Source organism: Colletotrichum paranaense, assembly GCF_030867605.1.
Source record: "Colletotrichum paranaense strain IMI 384185 chromosome Unknown Scaffold_5.1, whole genome shotgun sequence".
In the NCBI taxonomy this organism is placed as follows: domain Eukaryota; kingdom Fungi; phylum Ascomycota; class Sordariomycetes; order Glomerellales; family Glomerellaceae; genus Colletotrichum; species Colletotrichum paranaense.
In genome coordinates this window covers 1449513-1469277 of record NW_026848963.1, presented here as the reverse complement: position 1 = coordinate 1469277, position 19765 = coordinate 1449513, and the positions used below count along the sequence as shown (strand labels likewise).

Here is a 19765-nt window from a genome sequence, read left to right as displayed (position 1 = left end):
AGAATCTGGAGAAGTTTTTGTAGCTGATGCGAAGACGATATCTCTGAATCACAGCCTTTGGGGGTAGGACCGAGCCCGACTGAGTTGCTCCTGCCTCCTTCCTCATGATAAATTTGTGTATTCCTGCTTTTTCTGGCAGCTTAAAAACGGAATATAAATGTCACAGAAGCATCTGTTAAGACGTATCCAAGCCATGGCCATAGTATACGAGAGAATCAGATCTGCTTCACGCTCATGCTCGATTCGCCTCTCTTGAGAAATGATCTGAGCACAAGAATACTTGAAGAATTCACAAGTTCGATATCAAGATAGAACGTGTTGTAGAAGAGGATGAATTGCAGCAAGAGGTATCTAGTCTATATCTATAGCACAGCGAGTCCAATCAGAACGTCAAGGACAATTGACTTCTAAAAGAGTATGTACAAAGAAAAACAAGGCGCAAAGTCGTTCTGCCTCAGATGGTGATGTCCGCCGAGGCGCGGATGTCGCGCGAGCTGGAGCCGACAGAGAAGGTGTACTTGCCCTTGGCAATAGCCCACTGCTGAGCAACAGTATCCCAGTAGCTCACATCACGTCTGCGGACGCTGAAGGTCACGTCACCAGCAGCACCGGGGGCGAGGTCGATCTTCTCGAAACCGCGGAGCACGCGAGGGGGCTGGGCAGCCTCGGAGGGAAAGCTGACGTACAACTGGGCGACCTCGGCGCCCTGGACGCCACCGTCGTTCTTGATGTTGGTCTTGACGCTGATGACCTCCTCGAAGAGATCCTCCTCGCCACCAGGGACGAGGGTGCCGGTCGGGTAGGTGGAGTCGGCGGCGGTCTGGTTGGTGACCTTTGCGTCGACCTTGCCGTAGGTGAAGGCAGTGTAGCTGAGGCCGTGGCCAAAGGGGTAGCGGACGGTCATGTTCTTGGAGTCGAAGTAGCGGTAGTCGATGAAGACGCCCTCGGTGAAGTCGCAGTCCTCGGTGTAGCAGATGGAGACGGGGTAGTCGTCGGCGTTCTTGGCAATGGTGTGAGACAGCTTGGCGCTGGGGTTAACGTTGCCGTAGAGGACATCGGCGATGGCGTTACCGCTCTCCTGGCCGAGGAGACCAGAGTAGATGACGGCGGTAATGTTCTCGTTGTCGATCCAGGCGTCGAGGATGCGGGGGCCGGCGGTGTTGACGACGACAACGGTGTTGTTGCAGTTGGAAGCGACGGAGGTAACCATGGCATCCTGCTCGTCGTCGTAGAGGAGGCTACGGTCGCCTCCCTCGCCGGAGTAGGAGTTGATGAAGGCAATGCAGACCTCGGAGTTCTCGGCGTAGTTGGTGAAGGAGGGAGTCATAGCAGTACCCTGACCAAGGTTGCCGAGGCCACCGCCGCCACCGCCGGTCATACCTCCGCCGGTGCTGTTACCGCCCATGCCTCCGCCCATGCCGCCACCGGTGCTGTTGCTGGAAGAGCCGCCGGGAGGGCTGCCGCCGCCACCGCCGCCAGACATGCCGCCGGAAGAGGTGGAGGTGTAGGTGTTGTTAAGGAGCCACCAGATCATGCTGTTGTCGTCAATGGCGCGCTGGGTGATGGCCTGGAAAGGGGTGACCAGGTAGGGGAGCGAGAGCTGGCCGGAGCCGGTGCCGGAAGCAAGGTGACCCTGGTAGACGTCGCTGTCGGTACCCTGAACGCTGAAGGGCTGGTTGGGGCCGGCGAGGGCAGGGCCGGCGTGAGCACCAAAGAGGGAGATGGTACGGGGCTTCTGGAGAGGGAGACCAAGGCCGGAAGTGTTGGAGTTCTTGAGCAGGACGATGGACTCGCCGGCGACCTGGCGAATGAGCTTGGAGTGGTTGCCGCGGACGTCACGGTACTCGGTGGTGGAGGCCTTGGAGGGCTGCTTGCCGTCGTCGAGACCGACGTAGTAGTATCCAATGACGTTGCGGACGACCATGTCGTCGAGGCGGGCCTGGGTGAAGCTGCCGTTGTTGATGCCGGCAGTGAGGATGTCCTCGGTCCAGTAGGTGCTAGAGCCGTAGTCGAGACCGGCGTTGGCGGAGCCGTAGGAGGTAGACTGAGAGTTGACATCGGGGAAGACGAGACCGAGGAAACCGAACTCCTTCTTGAGGAGCTTGCTGACGAGGGCGTTGTTCTCGCAAGAGAGGGTGTCGTTGACGCGGGTCATGCCGCACATGACGGCCATCATTCCGGCCTGGACACCATCGGCAAAGGGCCAGGAGTAGAGCTCGTGGATGGTCTTGTCGTCGGCGTTGGAGGAGTAGACGTTGGTGGTGGTGGCGGAGATACCAGAAGATCGGTTAGTCTCCTGCTCGTTGAGGAGGAAATGACGGCCACCGGCGATGACACCAGCGGAGTTCATGCCGGAGATGGCCTTGCCCATGGCGATACCCGTGAGGTAGGGGTCGGAGCCAAAAGTCTCGGGGGTTCTTCCACCGTAAGGGGTGCGGCCGAGCGGGCCGGCCTCGGGTCCGTTGATGAGGTTGTAGCCCATGCCGTAGAATTCGTCACCGATGGCCTTGAACTGCTCCTCGATGAGCTGACGGTTCCAGCTCATGGTCAGGGCGTTGGCCATGCTGAAGCCGGAGACGTAGAACTGGTAGTTGATGCCGGAAACACCATCCTTGTTGTTCAGGGCGGTCCAGGTGGCGTTGCCGGTAACGCTTTGGCCGGTGATGATGGAAACCTTGGCGGCGGTGTCGAGAGTCGCAACAAAGGCCTTGGCCTTCTGGTAGGCATCATCGAAACGGCCGAGGGAGACTATTGATGACAGGTTAGGTATAAGTGAAAAACTTCACTTATAAGAGATGTAAGTACGTACCATATCCGTCGGCGAGAATGGCGTTGGTGAGGGTGGAAGAAGAGTTGGAGGCAGCAAATGCAGAAGAAGCGAAAGAAAGAGCGGCGAGCGCGCCCGCAGAAGTAGAAACCTTCATGCTGGGCAAGAAAAGCGAACGTCTAATAGTGGTTGAAGCAAAAGAATGAAACTGGTTGATGGGTGTTCATCTCAAGTCTACATCTTGGCGAAACGTCTGAACTTATATCAACGTTGTGTTTCCATGTTTTCCCATGTTTCCTCCTGTTTCCTATGGATTGCAGTTTCATGCTCCGCCGTCATCGTTGCGTGGCCGATGGGGCGATAGCGCCGACGTCCCGAGTTTACCTCCGTAGTTCGTGGTGATGATGATCCACGGTGAGCCCCATCCATCGGCGAAGTTCCACGACCCGGCATGTGGGGGATGCTCCCGGACACCGGGCTCAGATCTCGGCCTTATTCTTAAAAGTCTTGTTCATTGACAAAGGAATTCACGTAGATATTGTCGAAATCATATTCGTTCGAATTATCAAAGCTCGCTATATTTTCTGTATATTTTCTAACGATTTGAGGACTATTGTACGCTGAGCTGTTTACTATCACAGCTCTGGTGTTGAAGTTTGTAAGCGGCGGCGGGAGGCGATATCGCGCGTCGCCAGGAGACTCACGATAAATTAAGGCTGCGAAGCGGGCCACATCTGAGCCACATCTCTAATGGCGTTTAAGTGTCTTTATCATGGAGACTCCGATTTCCCAGGGTCAAATGTATGCGAGAATTCTTTTCCAGGGCAGCGGAAAACCCGGGACCCATACCGGGAAATCCGAACTCTACGTGGGCGACGCGTGGCTGTCTCCGTAGAGGGACCTCGAATAATGCTATTCCCTGCTCGACGCACTAGAAAGTTAGAAACTCTGCAATCGGAGCCCATGGACTTGGGAAAGGGAACTAAAAGAAGCGGCCTCGCCCTTGGGGGCTACCGGGCTAGAATGCGCAATGTTCTAAAAGGGGTATTTTTCTGCTCGCAGATCCCGGAGGCGATCTTGACATCTGCGAGCTAAACCACGTGGATGGTAGCATTGGACTATCACAATCATAATTCACAAGTGCGCCATTTTGCTTGGCGATGTTATCAGATGGACAATGGTAGCTGAAGTGTTGGACTCTTTGAGTTCCAAATCTCAGGTCCTGATGGAAGCTGATCCGTCAGCCCAGCCAGAGGCGTTGAGATATCTCAAGGTCTACCTACTACGGCTGGATATCTAGACCAGTGCATGTGGTTACGCGGCAAAGCTTTTGGTGCGTCCGAGGGGCTGATGATAGGGTGACAGTGAGTCGATGGCGAGACATAGGGATGAGAGGGCGGGCTAGGCCGACAACAACAATCAAAACTTTACATAGTACCCCCACTCAATCTTTGACAGGAGTCGCCGCCATGCCGCTGCTTCACTTCCAAAGTTCCTAATCGGCTTGGAGAGAGTCCCGCTGGCACAACCATTCCGGAGCCCCTGACGTTGGTGATAACTGTTGACTGTTATGCAGATTGTTACACATTGAAAGCTTCTGAGCCACAGCACCGCCTTGGACCGGATGAACGGCGTGTGAACCCGAACATGCGTCTTAGGATCCGACTCTAGAATTAGAAGAGGGCGGCCGCGTAGGCGATGAACTAAAACCTAGGCACGGCTCTAAGAACGGGCGAGCCGCATCGGCCGGACATAAAATCTAGCCCCCCGGCCCGCTTCAAGGGCGATAACCGAAGCTTGGCGATTTTGAGAATGCTTTAAGGAGCACGAATGCTCCGAGCGGCGATGCATACATCACCTGCACTGCGTTGGCGCTCACCTTTTCGCATATTTTGCACTCTACCTAGACTTGTAGCCCGCGATGTTGTTAGTGCTGAGCAGAGCCAGTGCTGAGTTGATGCATTTTAATTCTATGGCCTAAAGATTCACAAGCGCCAGAAAGAATAATTCATACTATCAAAGCTCTTTCACAAGGCGCGTGTTTGAGTTAGGCTGGTTCTTCTTCCTATTCTGCCACGGGAATGATCGGTGAGCGTTCTCGGTGTGCCTGCAGACCTTGGTCCGTGACTGGTGAGTCTCGGTAAAAAATTGCGCACCTTGCTGTGCTCGGTGTGCTCGGTGTGCCTGGTGTGGAGCCAATCGGGCGGGCTCTCAAGGTGCCTCAGGCGCCGGCGATTGCATCATCCCGGCCGAGGCGCTCGACAATGCCGAGCCCGGTGCTTGCGACTTTTACGCCTCGTTGTGCATCATCGCCGCGTTTGACACCCAACCACGTACAATCCGGTTGCCGTTCCCCTCCCGCATCATCCGGAAACCACGATTGGCCTCATGTTTGCTGTCTGAACTCTTCAATTGTGGTGAGTTGCGCCGATCTCCGTCCATGCCCGTGATCGGATCGTTTATCGATAGCTCGGCTCAGCCCCCGTCACCCCGCCATTCGCTGACACGTCTCTCACCGCAGACTCCACGAGGAAGATGATCGAGTTGCGGCGCAGGGCACGATTACGATGATCATCCGAGCCGTCACCAAGGCTCCTTTGGCCTGCCCTCGAGGCATCTCCCACACCCAATTCTACCGACCGGCATGGCTTCCTCAAAGCCCCCGGGCCCCCATTCGCATCTTCCAAACGAGTGCACCTTCGAGACGCGACCAACCCAAGCCGCCGACGACGGCAAAGAACGATAATGGCGCCGACAAGACCACGGCACAGCTCTCCAAGGCAGAACCTGCCAAGGCGAAGAAGAGTACGGCCGTCGATCCTCTCGCAACGCCAGAAAAGTCTACACAGGAGCAGCGCAAGGCCGACTGGGCCATCATGAAGGAGATGTCGCGATACTTGTGGCCCAAGGACAGCTTGAGCACAAAGTTCCGCGTTGGACTGGCTGTTTCCTTGTTGATTGGCGCAAAGGTCCTGAACGTGCAGGTTCCCTTCTACTTCAAGAGCATCGTGGATTCTATGAATGTCGACTTTGGCGCAACCGGCGGCACGGCGGTGACAATCGCGGGGAGTATGATCTTGGCATACGGTGCGACGAGGATAGGCGCCACAATCTTCCAGGAGCTCCGAAACGCCGTCTTTGCTTCCGTTGCTCAGAAGGCCATCCGGCGAGTCGCTTGCAACGTCTTTGATCATTTGCTGCGGCTGGACCTCAGCTTCCATCTGTCCAAGCAGACTGGTGGACTGACAAGGGCGATTGATCGCGGTACCAAGGGCATCAGCTTCTTGCTGACGAGCATGGTCTTCCATATTCTCCCCACTGCACTGGAAATCTCGATGGTCTGCGGTATCCTGACGTACCAGTATGGCGCCAAGTTCGCCGCCATTACGGTACTCACCATGGTTGGGTACACGGCCTTTACTATCTGGACGACAGCTTGGAGAACAAAGTTCAGGAGACAAGCAAACGCGGCCGATAACAAGGCATCGACAGTTGCCGTAGACTCGCTGATCAACTACGAGGCTGTCAAGTACTTCAACAACGAGAAGTTCGAGGTCGCGAGATACGATCAGGCCCTCCAGGTCTACGAGAAGAGCTCCATCAAAGTCGCAACTTCGCTAGCCTTCCTCAACAGTGGACAAAACATCATCTTCTCCTCGGCGCTGACAGCCATGATGTATCTGGCTGCTAACGGTGTTGCCCAAGGCACGCTTACTGTCGGTGACCTCGTCATGGTCAACCAGCTCGTGTTCCAGCTCTCCGTACCCCTCAACTTCCTTGGTTCCGTCTACCGTGAGCTTCGCCAGTCATTGCTTGACATGGAGACACTGTTCAACCTGCAAAAGGTCAACGTCTCCATCAAGGACGCGCCCGACTCCAAACCCTTGGCTCTGTCCAAGGGTGGACAAATTAGATTCGAAAACGTCACCTTTGGCTACCACCCCGATCGCCCCATCCTCCGCAACCTGTCGCTTACCATCCCGGCTGGCAAGAAGGTCGCCGTCGTCGGTCCTAGCGGCTGCGGAAAATCTACCTTGCTCCGACTCCTCTTCCGTTCGTACGACGCGCAGTCTGGCCGCATCTTTGTCGACGATCAGGATATTCGCCAAGTCCAGGTGGACTCTCTCCGCCGGGCCATTGGCGTTGTTCCCCAGGACACCCCGCTTTTTAACGACACCATCGAGCACAACATCCGATATGGCGACATGTCAGCACCCCCGGAGCGCGTCATCGCCGCCGCTCAGCGCGCACGCATCCACGAAATCATTGAGCGGTTCCCCGATGGATACCAGACGAAGGTGGGAGAGCGTGGCTTGATGATTTCCGGCGGAGAGAAGCAGCGTCTGGCCGTCAGCAGACTCCTTCTTAAGGACCCGCCTCTGCTCTTCTTCGATGAGGCCACCAGCGCGTTGGATACCCACACCGAGCAGGCTCTTATGCTCAACATTAACAGCATTCTTCGTGAAAAGGCACGGACCAGTGTATTCGTAGCCCACAGACTGCGCACCATTTTCGACGCGGACCTCATCATCGTACTGAAGGAGGGTAACGTAGCCGAGATGGGTACCCATCGTGAACTTATTGACAGGGGCGGACTCTATGCTGAGCTCTGGAGTGGTAAGTCGCTCGCCTGCATTGGTGGTGATAATCTGACTGACGTCTTGTGTAGCTCAGGAAACCCTGTTCGATGCCGATGGCCAAGAACGCGAGCAACCAGAGGAGGATACGAAGAAGCCACCTGCGGCACGCTAAAGATACCATGTCCATTCAGTTTTTTATTCGAGACCATAGCAAGCATCCCGCTTTACCTCAACCTAGAAACTGCCTCTGCTTCGTGAATGCTATGGCCGAAAGAGACTATCGTCCGTCTTCTTCCTAGGAACTCTGCCCTTTCGCCGCCGCTGCCGTGCGGATAGATACGACATTCGATACCTCCACCCGGTGACGCTGGCTCGTCCATGATTTGGCTCCCAGGTATCTTTTGGTTCCGCCGTACTCGTCCAAGTCGGTATCTCCTCATTCAAGAAATCATGGGGGGCTGTACTCTTGTCGGCCGATCTCAGCGTCCTGTTTGCCCATCCCGCGATCATATCCCACTTGTAGCCATACAGAAATGCTAACCCTATGACCCCAAACGTGACGGGGAGGGCCGAGATCCAGAAGATCTTTTGGTCATAGTTGGTATCTCTGATGTCGGTCGTATTCATTCCGAAAAAGCTCGTGATGAATGACCTAAATCTTGTGATCAGCCCCAAAAGTTCAACAACTCAAGGTCAAAGTTGACCTACAATGGCAAGAAGAACAAGGTAACTATGGTAAACACCCGAATCGCCTTTCCATGGCCCTCGTCAAGGATTTCGATTCTCTGCTTCGTCTCGTCTCTCAACACCCTCACCTTCTTCCGAAGAACTCCAAGTGCCCTATCGCGCTCCGCCAAGCGTCGCTGCTGTCTGCGCACGCACTTGCTCTCAAGTCTGAACAGAGATTTTCGTTCCTTATAGTAGATCCAGTCGGTCGTGGGGTACTTGAAATTCAATGGGGAAAAGAGCCTCTGGTACGCCCTCAATAGTCCTTGCTGCGAAGCGACCACCATCTGCAAAGCCTCCAACTCCTCTTCAAGAGCATGGATCTCTACAAAAGCCTGCCGCTTCGGCTTTCGGTTGGTGTTGAAACGGAGTTTGGCAGTGTGGTTCCGGTAGTGACTGATGAGATCGACCTTTTCGTTGGTGCCTCGCTTGGAGATGTTATTCTGCAGATTGCTGATCAGCGCAACTGCCAGGAACTCGGGCCCTATTGGTGCGATAATGATCCTGTCCGTGTCACCTCTACTGGTTCCCAATAGGATGATGTCCTCCTTCGCTCGGTCGAGGTGATTGCGAACACGCTCTGAGATTGCTGCCGCATTCCTCTTGAGATCCATCAAGCGTCGATCAGCATGACGGCCGTATAACGAATCAGGAGTGACAGTGAGTCTGTTCATCCAGGAAATCTCCTTAGCTTTCAGTACGAAAAGGCCAACGATCCGCTCAAAGGCCTCAACTAGGCTATTGGGCAGATGAGGTCGGCTGTCATGGCAGTTGACCGAGTCTCCCAGGCTAGTCACGCTCATGACCAGCTTGTGCAGCTCCTCTGTCCGGTCAACCATGTCTAGTAACTCTTCATAGAATAGCTCTAGACACGAAACCACTTCGTTCCTAGGAGCTTCCTTCGATCTGACAGTCCGGGATTCTTCGACTGTATGGCGGCGGATCCAAACGAAACAGGGATCATCAAATACCCGGTCCTTTCTCGCTTGGTGCAGACATGAAGTTCTCATGTGAACCTTGTGCCAATGGTCGAGTGCTTCTTCTGGTGACAAGTATCGTTTCACCTTGTCGCACTCATCGCAATCGCCTAGAGCTCTTGAGCCTGAGACTGAGGCTGACTCTCCTGGCGGAAAGGGGGTAGTAGGCCGTGTTATAAACCAGAAAAGCTGATCCGTTCCTTTCATCTCATCGATCGACCACTGAAGCCCCTGAAGGATGTTAGTTTAGACACAAACGTTTGCATTTTGCTTGAAGCCCTCACCCTCAATATTGCGTCGACTGAGCCCCAGTATCGTTTACAGACCGGATGATGGACGAGACGCCCCTCGTCGGGAAGAAAGGCGCTGAGCATACTTTGAGAAACGCTAAATATTCTCGACAGGAGGAATGATTCATGGTCCTCTTTGGAATCCATCAGTTTCCAAAGATCATTACCAGATCGGAGATCTTCGCTTGATGAATTGTGTATAGGGTGGCGGAATTGTGTGTTGGGTTCAACCTTCGGGTCCAACTCATTTTCTTCGTTCTCGGTAGACCCAAACAACGTCGACGCTGGAGCTACAAGACTTCCAGTAGACCCCTCATGTTCAATGCTGGTCTCTAGGTCTGGTTCCTGTAGAACGGCGTCAACTACAGAGTTTGAGCCTGGATTGACGTCCGGCCTCGAGTTAGTCTGCGCCACGCCCTCAGTTGCCTCTCCAGTTGGTTTGGGAGGAGATAATTGTAGCATGCTAGCTAGCCGCTGCGTAAGCTCGCCCTTGGTACATTCGAAAGAAGCCTTGTACCATTTTCCCATTCTATCCGACTCGATAGTCGCATTCAGATTACCCAGTAGCTGAGTAAGGGTCTTTTCAATCTCGGACTGTGATCTCTTGTCGTCGTCCCATGTTAGTCTCCAGGCAAGAAACGGTACAAAATTGAGATCGCCTAGATCCAGTGGCGGTAAGCTTGTGGAGAGAAAACTTGTTCCAAATCCCCGATCGGGAGTTTGTCTGGTCCACGAGCCATTGAAAGAACTTGCGTCACTGCGTGTTCTTCTGAACTGCTCCTGATCAGTGAGCCAAGATGGAAGTGGCTCTGCTTCTAAAGGAGATTCGCGGGCATAAGTAAAGCTTGGAGTTCTTGAACGGCTTCGACGTCGTCTATGATGTGATACAGGAACGTCGAACGTGAGATTCGATCTCAAACTCCTCGTTGACATAGATCGAGTTGTTTGTCTGTGAATTCGTGGGAGAGTAAATCTTCTTTCTTCAACAACCTCGACATATGGCTGGCCAGGCTGTAATCGTGGGCTAACAGTCTGCACGAGGTAACCATTGTCAGCTTCGTCTCGTCACGAAAATGATGTAATTACGTACTGTTTGACTCGTCTGATCCGATTCTTCTGTTTCCTTTTTAAGCTTGAAGAGCCTCGGGGCTTCAGCACCCTCAAGCGAGACAGATGACTCAAAGTTGGCCATGTTTCTCATCCTAAAGCTTGTTTCCGACATGGATGTAGTCAAGTCAACAGTGCCATCGAGTGATGAATTATCAACGCCCAAGTGTGAGTCAAATGACAGGGTTGAAGTTTCAAACGTGTCGCTTCCTACCTGGTCTAACCCGTCTTCTGAAGGGCTCGGAGAGTCACCACCATATTCCCACATACCGGGATGCAGTACCATCTGCATATCCATGTCGATCGGATTCAGGTTTGTGGCTCTCGAGTCGGACCTGAATGAACTAGGTGAATGGTGGAGAATCATCAGTACATATGGCGTACAAAAACGTAAGATCTCATTCATATCCTACCTCCGGCGCGACGCTCTGCGGCTGCCCAGATTGCTCCTGCTCCCCGCAGTGAGGAGCTTTTCTGACAGGGCAAGGAATTCCTCATTGGGTCTCCGCTGCGCCTCGTGTTTCTCTCGGATTCCGAAGACATAGTCCTCGATCGTCTCGCTCGCAAGTAAGTTCAGCCAGATATCTGCTGTGATTATGCCCCAATAATCGTTGACTAGCACGTAAGCAGCTGCATTTACAGGACCTTGCCCCTTAAGTGCCAGTGCCACCGCATGCTTGAGGAAGTCCTCCAATTCTTAGTAAAATTCCTAGTAGGATGAAGCTGGTGTCAACCGTGAACTCACTGCATATTTCCAATCGGCTTTAACGACAACATGATACCGACACATGTCTTGTTCGTTAATGAGCCTGACGGTGTAAAGTCCTGCAGATGATTTCGTCCGGTCAATCTTGATCAGATTTTGTTGTATCTCTGGCGACAAGAGTTCTGAGAAGGTGACGATCAGGTCTGATACAGTCAGGAAGTGTAAGCGAGTGCCTTATTTAGTAAATGGAAAGCTTACCTGCACCAACTATTAGGGTCCAAATTTGCGGAACCTTCAATTTGGGCGGTCCATCCTCGTCAAGCTTGAAATTTCGTCCTCGAGAGTCATTATTGGGCTGTGCTTCGTCGTCATAGCCATAGAGAACTTCTCGAAGACTCCTCATATAGTGCTTCCCGGGGAATCTGTTGGCTGAGCGCCTGTCGGTAAGAAGAAGATGAGGTGAAGAGATGAAGACTACAGGTTCGGTATCAGAGGCGTCTTCGTCTGCATAGACCCCAAGTGAGCTGTTGTATCTCCCAATGTATTGGATCATTGAGCCAGGTTCGAGGTAAGAGCCATTTTCTGAAGATCTCTCACATTTCGCAGTGACTTCTTTGAGAACTGTAAGGGCTACTAGTCTAAGTGATTGGGATAAATATGGACAGTCTGATATCAGAGTCTTTACCTGTCGGTCAGTGACCACGCTTCTGTGTTTGTGAAGTTGCTCACGATTGTTCAAAGCTTACCTCCATAGTCGCAACATTCAAGGACTCCGACTGTACGTGTCTAAGGTATTCTTCTGTCAGTTTTGACATTTGCCTCATGATTTGGGTCATTCTCACAGCCATCTTAACCGAACAAGGGACTCATCTGTAGCCCCAAACTCGTAGTCTTCCGGGCAGGCAAGAGTGATCTTTTGGTTACCGGCTCGATCCATATAGAACTCTGCTGCATGCACTGTATTGAGCTCCGTCTTAGCTCCATTAATGAGATCTGACTTTTCTTGATTCCAAGCCAGAAGCTTTCCGGCAGTAGAGTTCATGTCATTGTCCATGGACGATTTTGTGCTGTTCAGGTTTAGAACCCCTGAGTAGATCACTGGACCTTCAAGATCGTCCCAATCCCAATCCGTGTCATCTAGCGTCGACTCTTCATCCTCGTTCCCAGAGAAGTCTCCGATTTCTCCCGTCTCTAGATGCGGCGTCTCTGTATCAGGTGCATTGACGTTGATCCAGTCAAAGCCTTGATCTTCATCTCGGGGGCCCGTCTCACCGCTATCGCCGACTTCAGAAGTCCCTTGATCTGAGCTTCGGATTCTTTTGCTGAGTTCAAGAAGCTCCTCGATGTGGTTCTGTCCGAGCGCCAGCTGAACAATAATGGTGTCTCCATCTTCGGCAAAGGAGTATCCAAGATGTATCAATGCGCGCTTGGAAACAATCCGTGAAGGAATCCGCGTAGTGCCACGTTTTGGGCGAGAGTCACGTTGAAAGGAACTGACACTGGGCGTTGGTGACCGGGAAGGCGATTTCGGTGAGTCTGACCAATCATCGAACCCATCCTCTTCAAAACGGATCTGCTTGGGCTTGGTGGCCATGTCTGCGGCGGCAAGGGAGAGGTACTAAGCATGAAATGTTTTGGCGCTGGAAGCCGTTCGTTGGTAGGTCCGATGGCTTCCGCTACGCAAGGCTCAGAGGCCAACCCATCGCGGCGGTCAGTGATAATTGAAGCTCTATAATTTTAGTGCTGATGGATTTTGCGATAGCCATATTTCTCGCAGCCTTGCTTACTTAGGACGCTGCTTGAGCTAACCTCAGCTAGGGTTCAGCTTGACAAGGGTTGCATGCATCATGACGCAGCTTCTGGTGCATTTCCTCCACACACCATTGTAGCATCGGGCTCATTCCGCCTGCTTAGAATGATGGCGGGAGATCACCAATATTTTGAAGGAGGGAGACGAAAATTTCTGCGTGCAAATTGGCGCTGAGGTCAAATCTAACTCGTTCCCGCGAAACCCAATAATATTTGCTTTTTAATGACAAGTAAGGGGCCAAGACAAGTTGCTGACTTCACATCCACTTTATTCAAATTCTGAGCAGCATATTGAGGTTCGAGTCAACACTTGTACGGATGGTCGACGCGTTGAGGATGGGTACTTGTGGACTCGTCTAAGAAGAAGATGATAGCTTTCATCGGAACAAACAGCATTCGAGGCTTTCAACCCACACAACATCCAACAATTCCTCGTTAGGTTGTAAACTGTTAAGGTTAGATCGATGGAACCATGATGCTTCAGACTAGTTCAGCAGTGGCGCCCGAGTCAACTTCTATTGACTTGCGGCTCAAGGTGACGGCGGACAAAACCCACTGCATCCGTACCATGTTTCGGCGGCATCACGTCGAGCCCGAGTCACCGACCCACTTCACGGAGATGTTTGTTTTCTCCGGCCGGCCACATAACGAGACATTTCTCAACGGCAGAGTCTCTATGATGTATGCTAATCCAGATCATATAAGAATATGCCGTCTGAACTATTCTCGAATTCAACTTCCCCTTCTTTTTGTTCACACCACATTATACGTATTTAAACGCAGCTATACGTTACGGCATCTGAACTCAAGCAACAACACAGACACACACCAAGTTGCCACTACCGAATTGAGCATGTCGTTCATTGAGAACCCTGCTGTCCCTAAGGGATCAATTGCCGTAATCACTGGCGCTAATGGCTACATTGCGTCTCACATCGCAGACCAGTTCATTCGATATGGATATAAAGTCCGCGGAACGGTCCGTAACCCGAAGAAGAGTGCTTGGCTTGTCCCACACTTTGAGAAGAAGTACGGGGTAGGGAAGTTTGAACTACATGTGGTTCCTGATATGCAGGTTGATGGCGCGTATGATGAGGCTATCAAAGGTAAGTGCTGTTGTGGCCCTCAAGCACGGCGTCAAGCTCCGAGAACCCGCCCTGCTTCATGCATGCACTTTCGAGTGCACCGTTTTTATGTAGGATCATCTGACTAAATATCATAGGGGCGTCAATTTTCGTGCACACTGCTACCGTCATCGATTTCAACGGCGACCCAGCCGAAGTGATTGGAGGTGCAGTGAAATGCGGGATGGTCGCTATCGAGGCAGCATACAAGGAACCAAACATGAAACGGTTCATTCTAACTTCATCAGCCTCAACTCTCATGCCACTCAAGAAGGAAAATTTCTTTGCCCTGAAGGGCCAGACGGTGGATGTGGACACATTTGGTCACGACGCCAAGGAACTGGCTTGGGCACCTCCTCCTTGGGGTGTTGAACACGGCGGAGCGATTTACGGCGCGAGTAAGATGGAGCAAGAGCAAAACATCTGGAAGTTCTACGAAGAGAATAAATCCGATCGGCCAGATATCGTGGTGAACTCGAGTAAGTCGGCGTTCAATACTCTCTGAGGCAACATAGAAGAAGCCTCAATCATGACACGACCGCACATGCTTACTCTCATCCTCTCTGCTAGTTGTTCCAGACTTCAACTTTGGAAGAAGCATCGACCCGTCTCAAACTGGAGGCTCGTCATCGTTCGGCCTCATTGTCGAACTCTTTGAGGGAAAGACTCTTCCTGAGCTTTGGCATCTTCCCCACTTCTTTGTCGACGTCGAGGATGATGCTGCCCTGCACGTTGCGGCGGCTATTCTGCCTGATGTCGAGGGTGAACGCATCTTCGCATTTGCCTACCCGATGAACTGGGACATCATCTTGAATATCCTTCGGAAGCAGAATCCAGGCAGGAAGTTTGCCGATAACTTCCACAATGATGAATATCCTGTGACAGTGAAGCCCATTGCGAGGGCAGAAAGCCTGCTGAAGAGGCTGGGCAGGCCGGGTTGGATCTCTTTGGAGCAAAGCATCGCGACCAACACCGAGCACCTGAAGACTCTGGACATTGCATAGACAGGTTTCAACGAGCTTTACAAGAAATCAGACGATATTCGCAACAATATGGGATGCGATGTGATGCACGATAACCGCTCGACCAGGGTCTTGGGACGTCATCAAGGGGAAGATGCTTACGCGCTTACACCCGTTCGTTCATAAGGACGCGGGCTGGGTGCACCCTGAATTAGCGCAATCCTTCGTGCGCACCTCACTGGCTGTATCGGAAACAGAAACGAGCGAGATGATTTGAGTGAAGATGCCGTTGTGTTTGCCATGTGCGGTGACTGTCCACGCGTTCCTGGCTTATGAACCCCTCATTGAGGATTGGCCAGTTATATGCATGTTTTCTTCGATCCTTCAGGTCCAACCTTGGCTATCCATGTTCATGACGAGTTGAACGAGCCTAGTGTAACATTCCCAATCTAGCGATACGCACCGGCAGGATAACTCAAAGCCAAACTTCGGATGATGGAATGGTGCGCCTCCGAGACAAAAACAACGGTCTATCTACCCCTCACCGACGCCACATCTCTTTTATCATCATCAAGTGCCTCACATATCTTTGGGGTGGTTGCCTGTTATACAGCTGGCGATGGCTTCGACAAATACTTCCGAGTCATTTGGCAGCAACCAAGGACTCTTGCAGTCGCTCCAACAACATGCGACATCACCAATCATCACCTGGCTGTTGCTACCAATTATTGGTATAGCTTTCCTGCGCCATGTCTTGCGACCAAAGGCAAACGAGCCCCCGAGCTTGCCGGGTCTCATCCCCTATGTCTCAAACACATATCAGTACATCACCGACAACAGTAGATTCCTCGAGCGCGCCACCGAAGCACTGAAGAAAAGCAGCGTGGTGAAGTTCAACCTCGGCGCCGACACTGTGTACCTGGTTGCAGGCTCTCACAATGTGCAGAAGCTGTTTCGCAACAGCTCGAATAACACGCTCAGCTCGGATAAGTTCATCGTCATGGTCAATGGGCGGGTGCAAGGGATGACTGACGAGGACGTGGCGGTAATGTACAACGATAGATCTGGTCGTCTAAAGACCCCGGCTGCGGGAACTGAGAGCATGCCTGAGAATCAGAGGTTCTGGGTCGGCTTGCATCACGTCTTCAACGAGCACCTCTTTCGCGCCGAGGCTACCGCGAAGTTGGCGGAGTCGTTCATCACCTTTTTCGGCGAGAAGCTCGACCAGCAGCCCCGTGATGAGTGGGAAACCTTGCAACTGTTCAAGTATCTTAAAAAGGATATGGCAGAAGCAGCGACGGTCTCGCTTGCAGGGCGAAAGCTGATTGAGGACCATCCGGGATTCGTCGACATCTTCTGGGAATTCGACACGATTGCGATGCAGCTCATGTATGGCCTTCCAACTTGGATTAATCCAAAACCAAAACACATTCAGCGCAAAACCCTAGCCATGATGTCAGACTTCCTGACTGATGCCTGGGCCAAGTTTGACTGGAACGGGCCCGATGCCGACGCGGACTGGGAACCGATCTTTGGCTCGAGACTCCAACGTGAGCACTCAAAATTTTGGGAGAAGAAAGGATTCTCGCTTCAATCGCGTGCTGGGATGTACATTGGAAGTATCACAGGGTATGAAACGCAGTTTCTCTCTGGTTGTGGAAGTAACCTGACTGACGTGAAAACTTCCGTGTAGCATTAACTCGAATTCCGTGCCCCAGACGGCTTGGGCTGTTATGGAAGTGATAAAGGATCGGTCGCTCTTCCAGGCGGTCCGCCAAGAGGTTGATTCGGTGTCTATCATTGACCCCAAGACTGGAAAGCCAACCTTTGATGTGGCAAAACTAGTTACCCTGCCTTTGCTTCAGTCCATCTACGTGGAGACACTACGAATGCACGTGTCCATCAACATCACTCGTGAAGTTATGGAACCAATGGAATTGGATGGGTATCATCTGAGTAAAGGCTCTTTGGTGCAGGCACCGACGCAGATTGGGCATCGTGAAGAGTCAGTGTGGGGTGTCGAGGGGCACCCTGCGTCGGAATTCTGGGCGGAACGTCATATCAAATTTGTCGAGAAAGAGGATGAGGATGGCAAACTTCAGAGAGTCAAGGAGTTTGCCGTAGCCGGAAGACCGAGCGACTTCTTCCCATATGGTAAGCCGTATACACCCAGTCATCTCCATGGCCCTGGCTAATAAACGTGTGGCAGGTGGTGGTGTGTCCATGTGCCCAGGGCGTTTCTTTGCTAAGCAGGAAATCATGCTGGCTGTCGCTATGATTGCGTCTCGGTTTGATATTGAGTTTGAAGATTGGGTCAACTTTGATGGGTCGCATTCGGAGAGGCCTCCTACGAATGACAAGGCGTATGTAGGTGCGGGAGCTGTACCGCCGGACAGAGACATGCGAATGCGCTGGAGGAAACGGTGGTAAGCAGTTTAGGATCCGATTGAATATGGCCATCTATTTCAGTGGATAATTTTGCGAGAGCGCGTCGAATAGTGGCATAGATGAGCAAAGCCGTTGCGCACTATTTTGAGTTGGACGACTCAATCGATTGTACGTGCACATTGAGGAGAAGGAAAAGGATTGAAATAGTGCCATTAAGGTCATGATCATTATGAGTCAACTAATGAATACAACAAGGTATAGGTACAGTGCTCGCTTTCATCAAACAAATTCCTTAGTTCATACGGTAAACAGCATCCTTCTTGAAGTATCTGCTGATATCGTTGTCCTCGCCGCACTTAGTGCAGGTGTGGAAGACCTTGGCTCCATCATGTCCTGGGCCGTAATGGTCAGGACCCATTCCTTGGGGTCCCGGGCCGGTGGTGCCAGGGACATGAGAAGAGTGCGTACCTTGGTTCAGACCGGAAGATCCAGTGTGTCCTCCGAGACCAGTGCCAGCAACGTTGCTGTGGGTGGTGCCGTGAGTGCCGGTAGGAGACTGGTTGTAGGGATCGAGCATGCTAGTCTTGGGAACACCGGGCTCGTTGCCGGTAAGGCTGGAGCGGTGCTGGTCATGGACGCCACCAGCGTGGGTGCCAGTGACACCACCATGGGTTCCGGTGACGCCGCCGTGGGTACCGTGGGTGTTGTGCCCAACAGGAGAGTTAACGCCGCCAACAGTGTTATTACCTCCGAGACCAGACTCATGCAAATCATCGCGGTGATGTCTGTGAGCAGCCTGGCCAGCAGCCACGGCGGCTCCAGCACCAACGCCAGCACCGATACCAGCACCAGCAGCTCCATGTCCGGTGCGCTCACGGCCCATGTCTCTGTCTCTCATGCGAGTGTCGTACGGGTCATTGACGTTGCCGCCGGACAAAGCCGCCTGGGGGTTGTGAGCAGCGCTGTGGACGCCGCTGTAGGGGTCACTGCCGGCACCGCCAACTCCAGCACCGGAGCCGTGGGGGTGAGTAAAGTCGCGACCCTCCATAGAACGGTCGACGCTGGACGCAGGGTCGTGGTGTGTTGACGCCGCGGGATTGTAATGTCCTCCACCAACGGCCTGAGGACCTCCATGGCCGACGGCAGATTCATTGGGGCGCAGGGGCAAGTCCTTGTTGAGAGCAGAGCCATCACGGCCGACGTCGCCCCAGTAGGGGTCCTGGGCGTTGGCGCGCTCAGCGTTGGCGAGGTACTCGCCCTTGTAGGGTTTGTTGTGGCCAACACCGTGGCCGACCTCGACACCGGAGTCATGGGGACGGTGGGTGCCAGCGACACCTGCGCCTGGCGCGCCGCGGTGGTCGCGGTCCGAATCAACTCTGGGATCCAGCTTGTTGGCGGCTCTGCCGGAGTGAGGACCGTGAACGCCATCAGGGTCGTTGTAGCCGGTGGTGGTGTTGCCACCGACACCTCCGACACCTCCGGTGGTACCGTGGGGGTTGCTGTGTAGACCTCCGGCGTGGCCGGTGCCGGTGGTGTTGTCGTAGGTGTTGTTGCCAGTCAGACCAGCAGTAGGAGCACCACGGTGGTCGCGATCGGAGTCGACTCTGGGGTCGAGCTTGTTGGCAGCTCTTCCTCCATGCGGGCCGTGGACGCCATCGGGGTCATCGTAGCCCGTGGTGATGTTGCTGTATCCTGCCGTGTTGCTGCCGGTCAAGCCTCCAGTATGGCCGGTGGTTGTGCCGTGAGTGGTGCCGTGGGTGTTGCCGGTCAAGCCGGAGGTGGGCGCGTCGCGGTGGTCCCGGTCAGAGTCCACTCTCGGATCGGCCTTGTTGGCTACTCTTCCGGCATGGGGGCCGTGAACTCCATCGGGATCATTGTAGCCAGTAGTGGTGTTGCTGGTGTGATGCGTGCCGGTACCGGTGGTACTAGGGATATGGCTTCCGGTAGTGCCGGTGGTGCCTCCGGTGTAGCCACCGGTTGTGGGCTTGGAGGTTCCGGTTGTGGTAGAGTCGGAGGGGAATGCTCCGGGTGGCTGGTCCCCCTCGTATGTGGTCTTTTGAGGGTGGTCGTCGCTGTGGAGGGCGTTCTTGATCTTAGCTCCCAAACCCATGATTCCTGATTGACTTATTGATGTTGTAGAGGTAGCAAAGAGTTATTGTAATAACAAAGTATAAGGTTTAAGGCTCGGTTTTCGGGGTATCAAAGTAGCTTGTGTTTTGTTGTTGGTATCAAATTGTATTGTTGAGGGTTCTTCTGAGTCGATTAAGCTGAGGGACAGAGAGCATCAAATACTGCTTCTCGACGCACGATGTTCATCCATTCTCGTCCA

General features: G+C 53.1%; 6 protein-coding genes across 6 annotated transcripts; 3 read left to right on the top strand and 3 right to left on the bottom strand.

The window, feature by feature from the left end:
• Nucleotides 1–454: 454 nt before the first annotated feature.
• Nucleotides 455–2924, bottom strand: CPAR01_06839 (uncharacterized protein; the record flags this gene model as incomplete). The annotated part of the gene is made up of 2 exons (XM_060491110.1): nucleotides 455–2748; nucleotides 2810–2924. The coding sequence occupies 2 exons, from the start codon at nucleotides 2922–2924 to the stop codon at nucleotides 455–457; spliced, it is 2409 nt and encodes an 802-aa protein (XP_060349984.1).
• A 2410-nt stretch (nucleotides 2925–5334) lies between these two features.
• CPAR01_06838 (iron-sulfur cluster transporter ATM1) lies at nucleotides 5335–7519 on the top strand (the record flags this gene model as incomplete). Its single annotated transcript, XM_060491109.1, has 2 exons — nucleotides 5335–7384; nucleotides 7437–7519. 2 exons carry the CDS (start codon nucleotides 5335–5337, stop codon nucleotides 7517–7519), a joined length of 2133 nt encoding a protein of 710 aa, XP_060349983.1.
• An 89-nt stretch (nucleotides 7520–7608) lies between these two features.
• CPAR01_06837 (uncharacterized protein) lies at nucleotides 7609–12747 on the bottom strand (the record flags this gene model as incomplete). Its single annotated transcript, XM_060491108.1, has 9 exons — nucleotides 7609–7999; nucleotides 8056–9281; nucleotides 9335–10372; nucleotides 10410–10782; nucleotides 10861–11135; nucleotides 11193–11356; nucleotides 11412–11838; nucleotides 11900–11939; nucleotides 11996–12747. 9 exons carry the CDS (start codon nucleotides 12745–12747, stop codon nucleotides 7609–7611), a joined length of 4686 nt encoding a protein of 1561 aa, XP_060349982.1.
• Nucleotides 12748–13815: 1068 nt separating this feature from the next.
• Nucleotides 13816–15090, top strand: CPAR01_06836 (NAD dependent epimerase/dehydratase; the record flags this gene model as incomplete). Its single annotated transcript, XM_060491107.1, has 3 exons — nucleotides 13816–14068; nucleotides 14185–14565; nucleotides 14657–15090. 3 exons carry the CDS (start codon nucleotides 13816–13818, stop codon nucleotides 15088–15090), a joined length of 1068 nt encoding a protein of 355 aa, XP_060349981.1.
• A 577-nt stretch (nucleotides 15091–15667) lies between these two features.
• Nucleotides 15668–17478, top strand: CPAR01_06835 (uncharacterized protein; the record flags this gene model as incomplete). The annotated part of the gene is made up of 3 exons (XM_060491106.1): nucleotides 15668–16677; nucleotides 16742–17202; nucleotides 17258–17478. The coding sequence occupies 3 exons, from the start codon at nucleotides 15668–15670 to the stop codon at nucleotides 17476–17478; spliced, it is 1692 nt and encodes a 563-aa protein (XP_060349980.1).
• Nucleotides 17479–17728: 250 nt separating this feature from the next.
• On the bottom strand, nucleotides 17729–19546 carry CPAR01_06834 (uncharacterized protein; the record flags this gene model as incomplete). The annotated part of the gene is made up of 1 exon (XM_060491105.1): nucleotides 17729–19546. One exon carries the CDS (start codon nucleotides 19544–19546, stop codon nucleotides 17729–17731), a length of 1818 nt encoding a protein of 605 aa, XP_060349979.1.
• Between the last annotated feature and the right edge of the window lie 219 nt (nucleotides 19547–19765).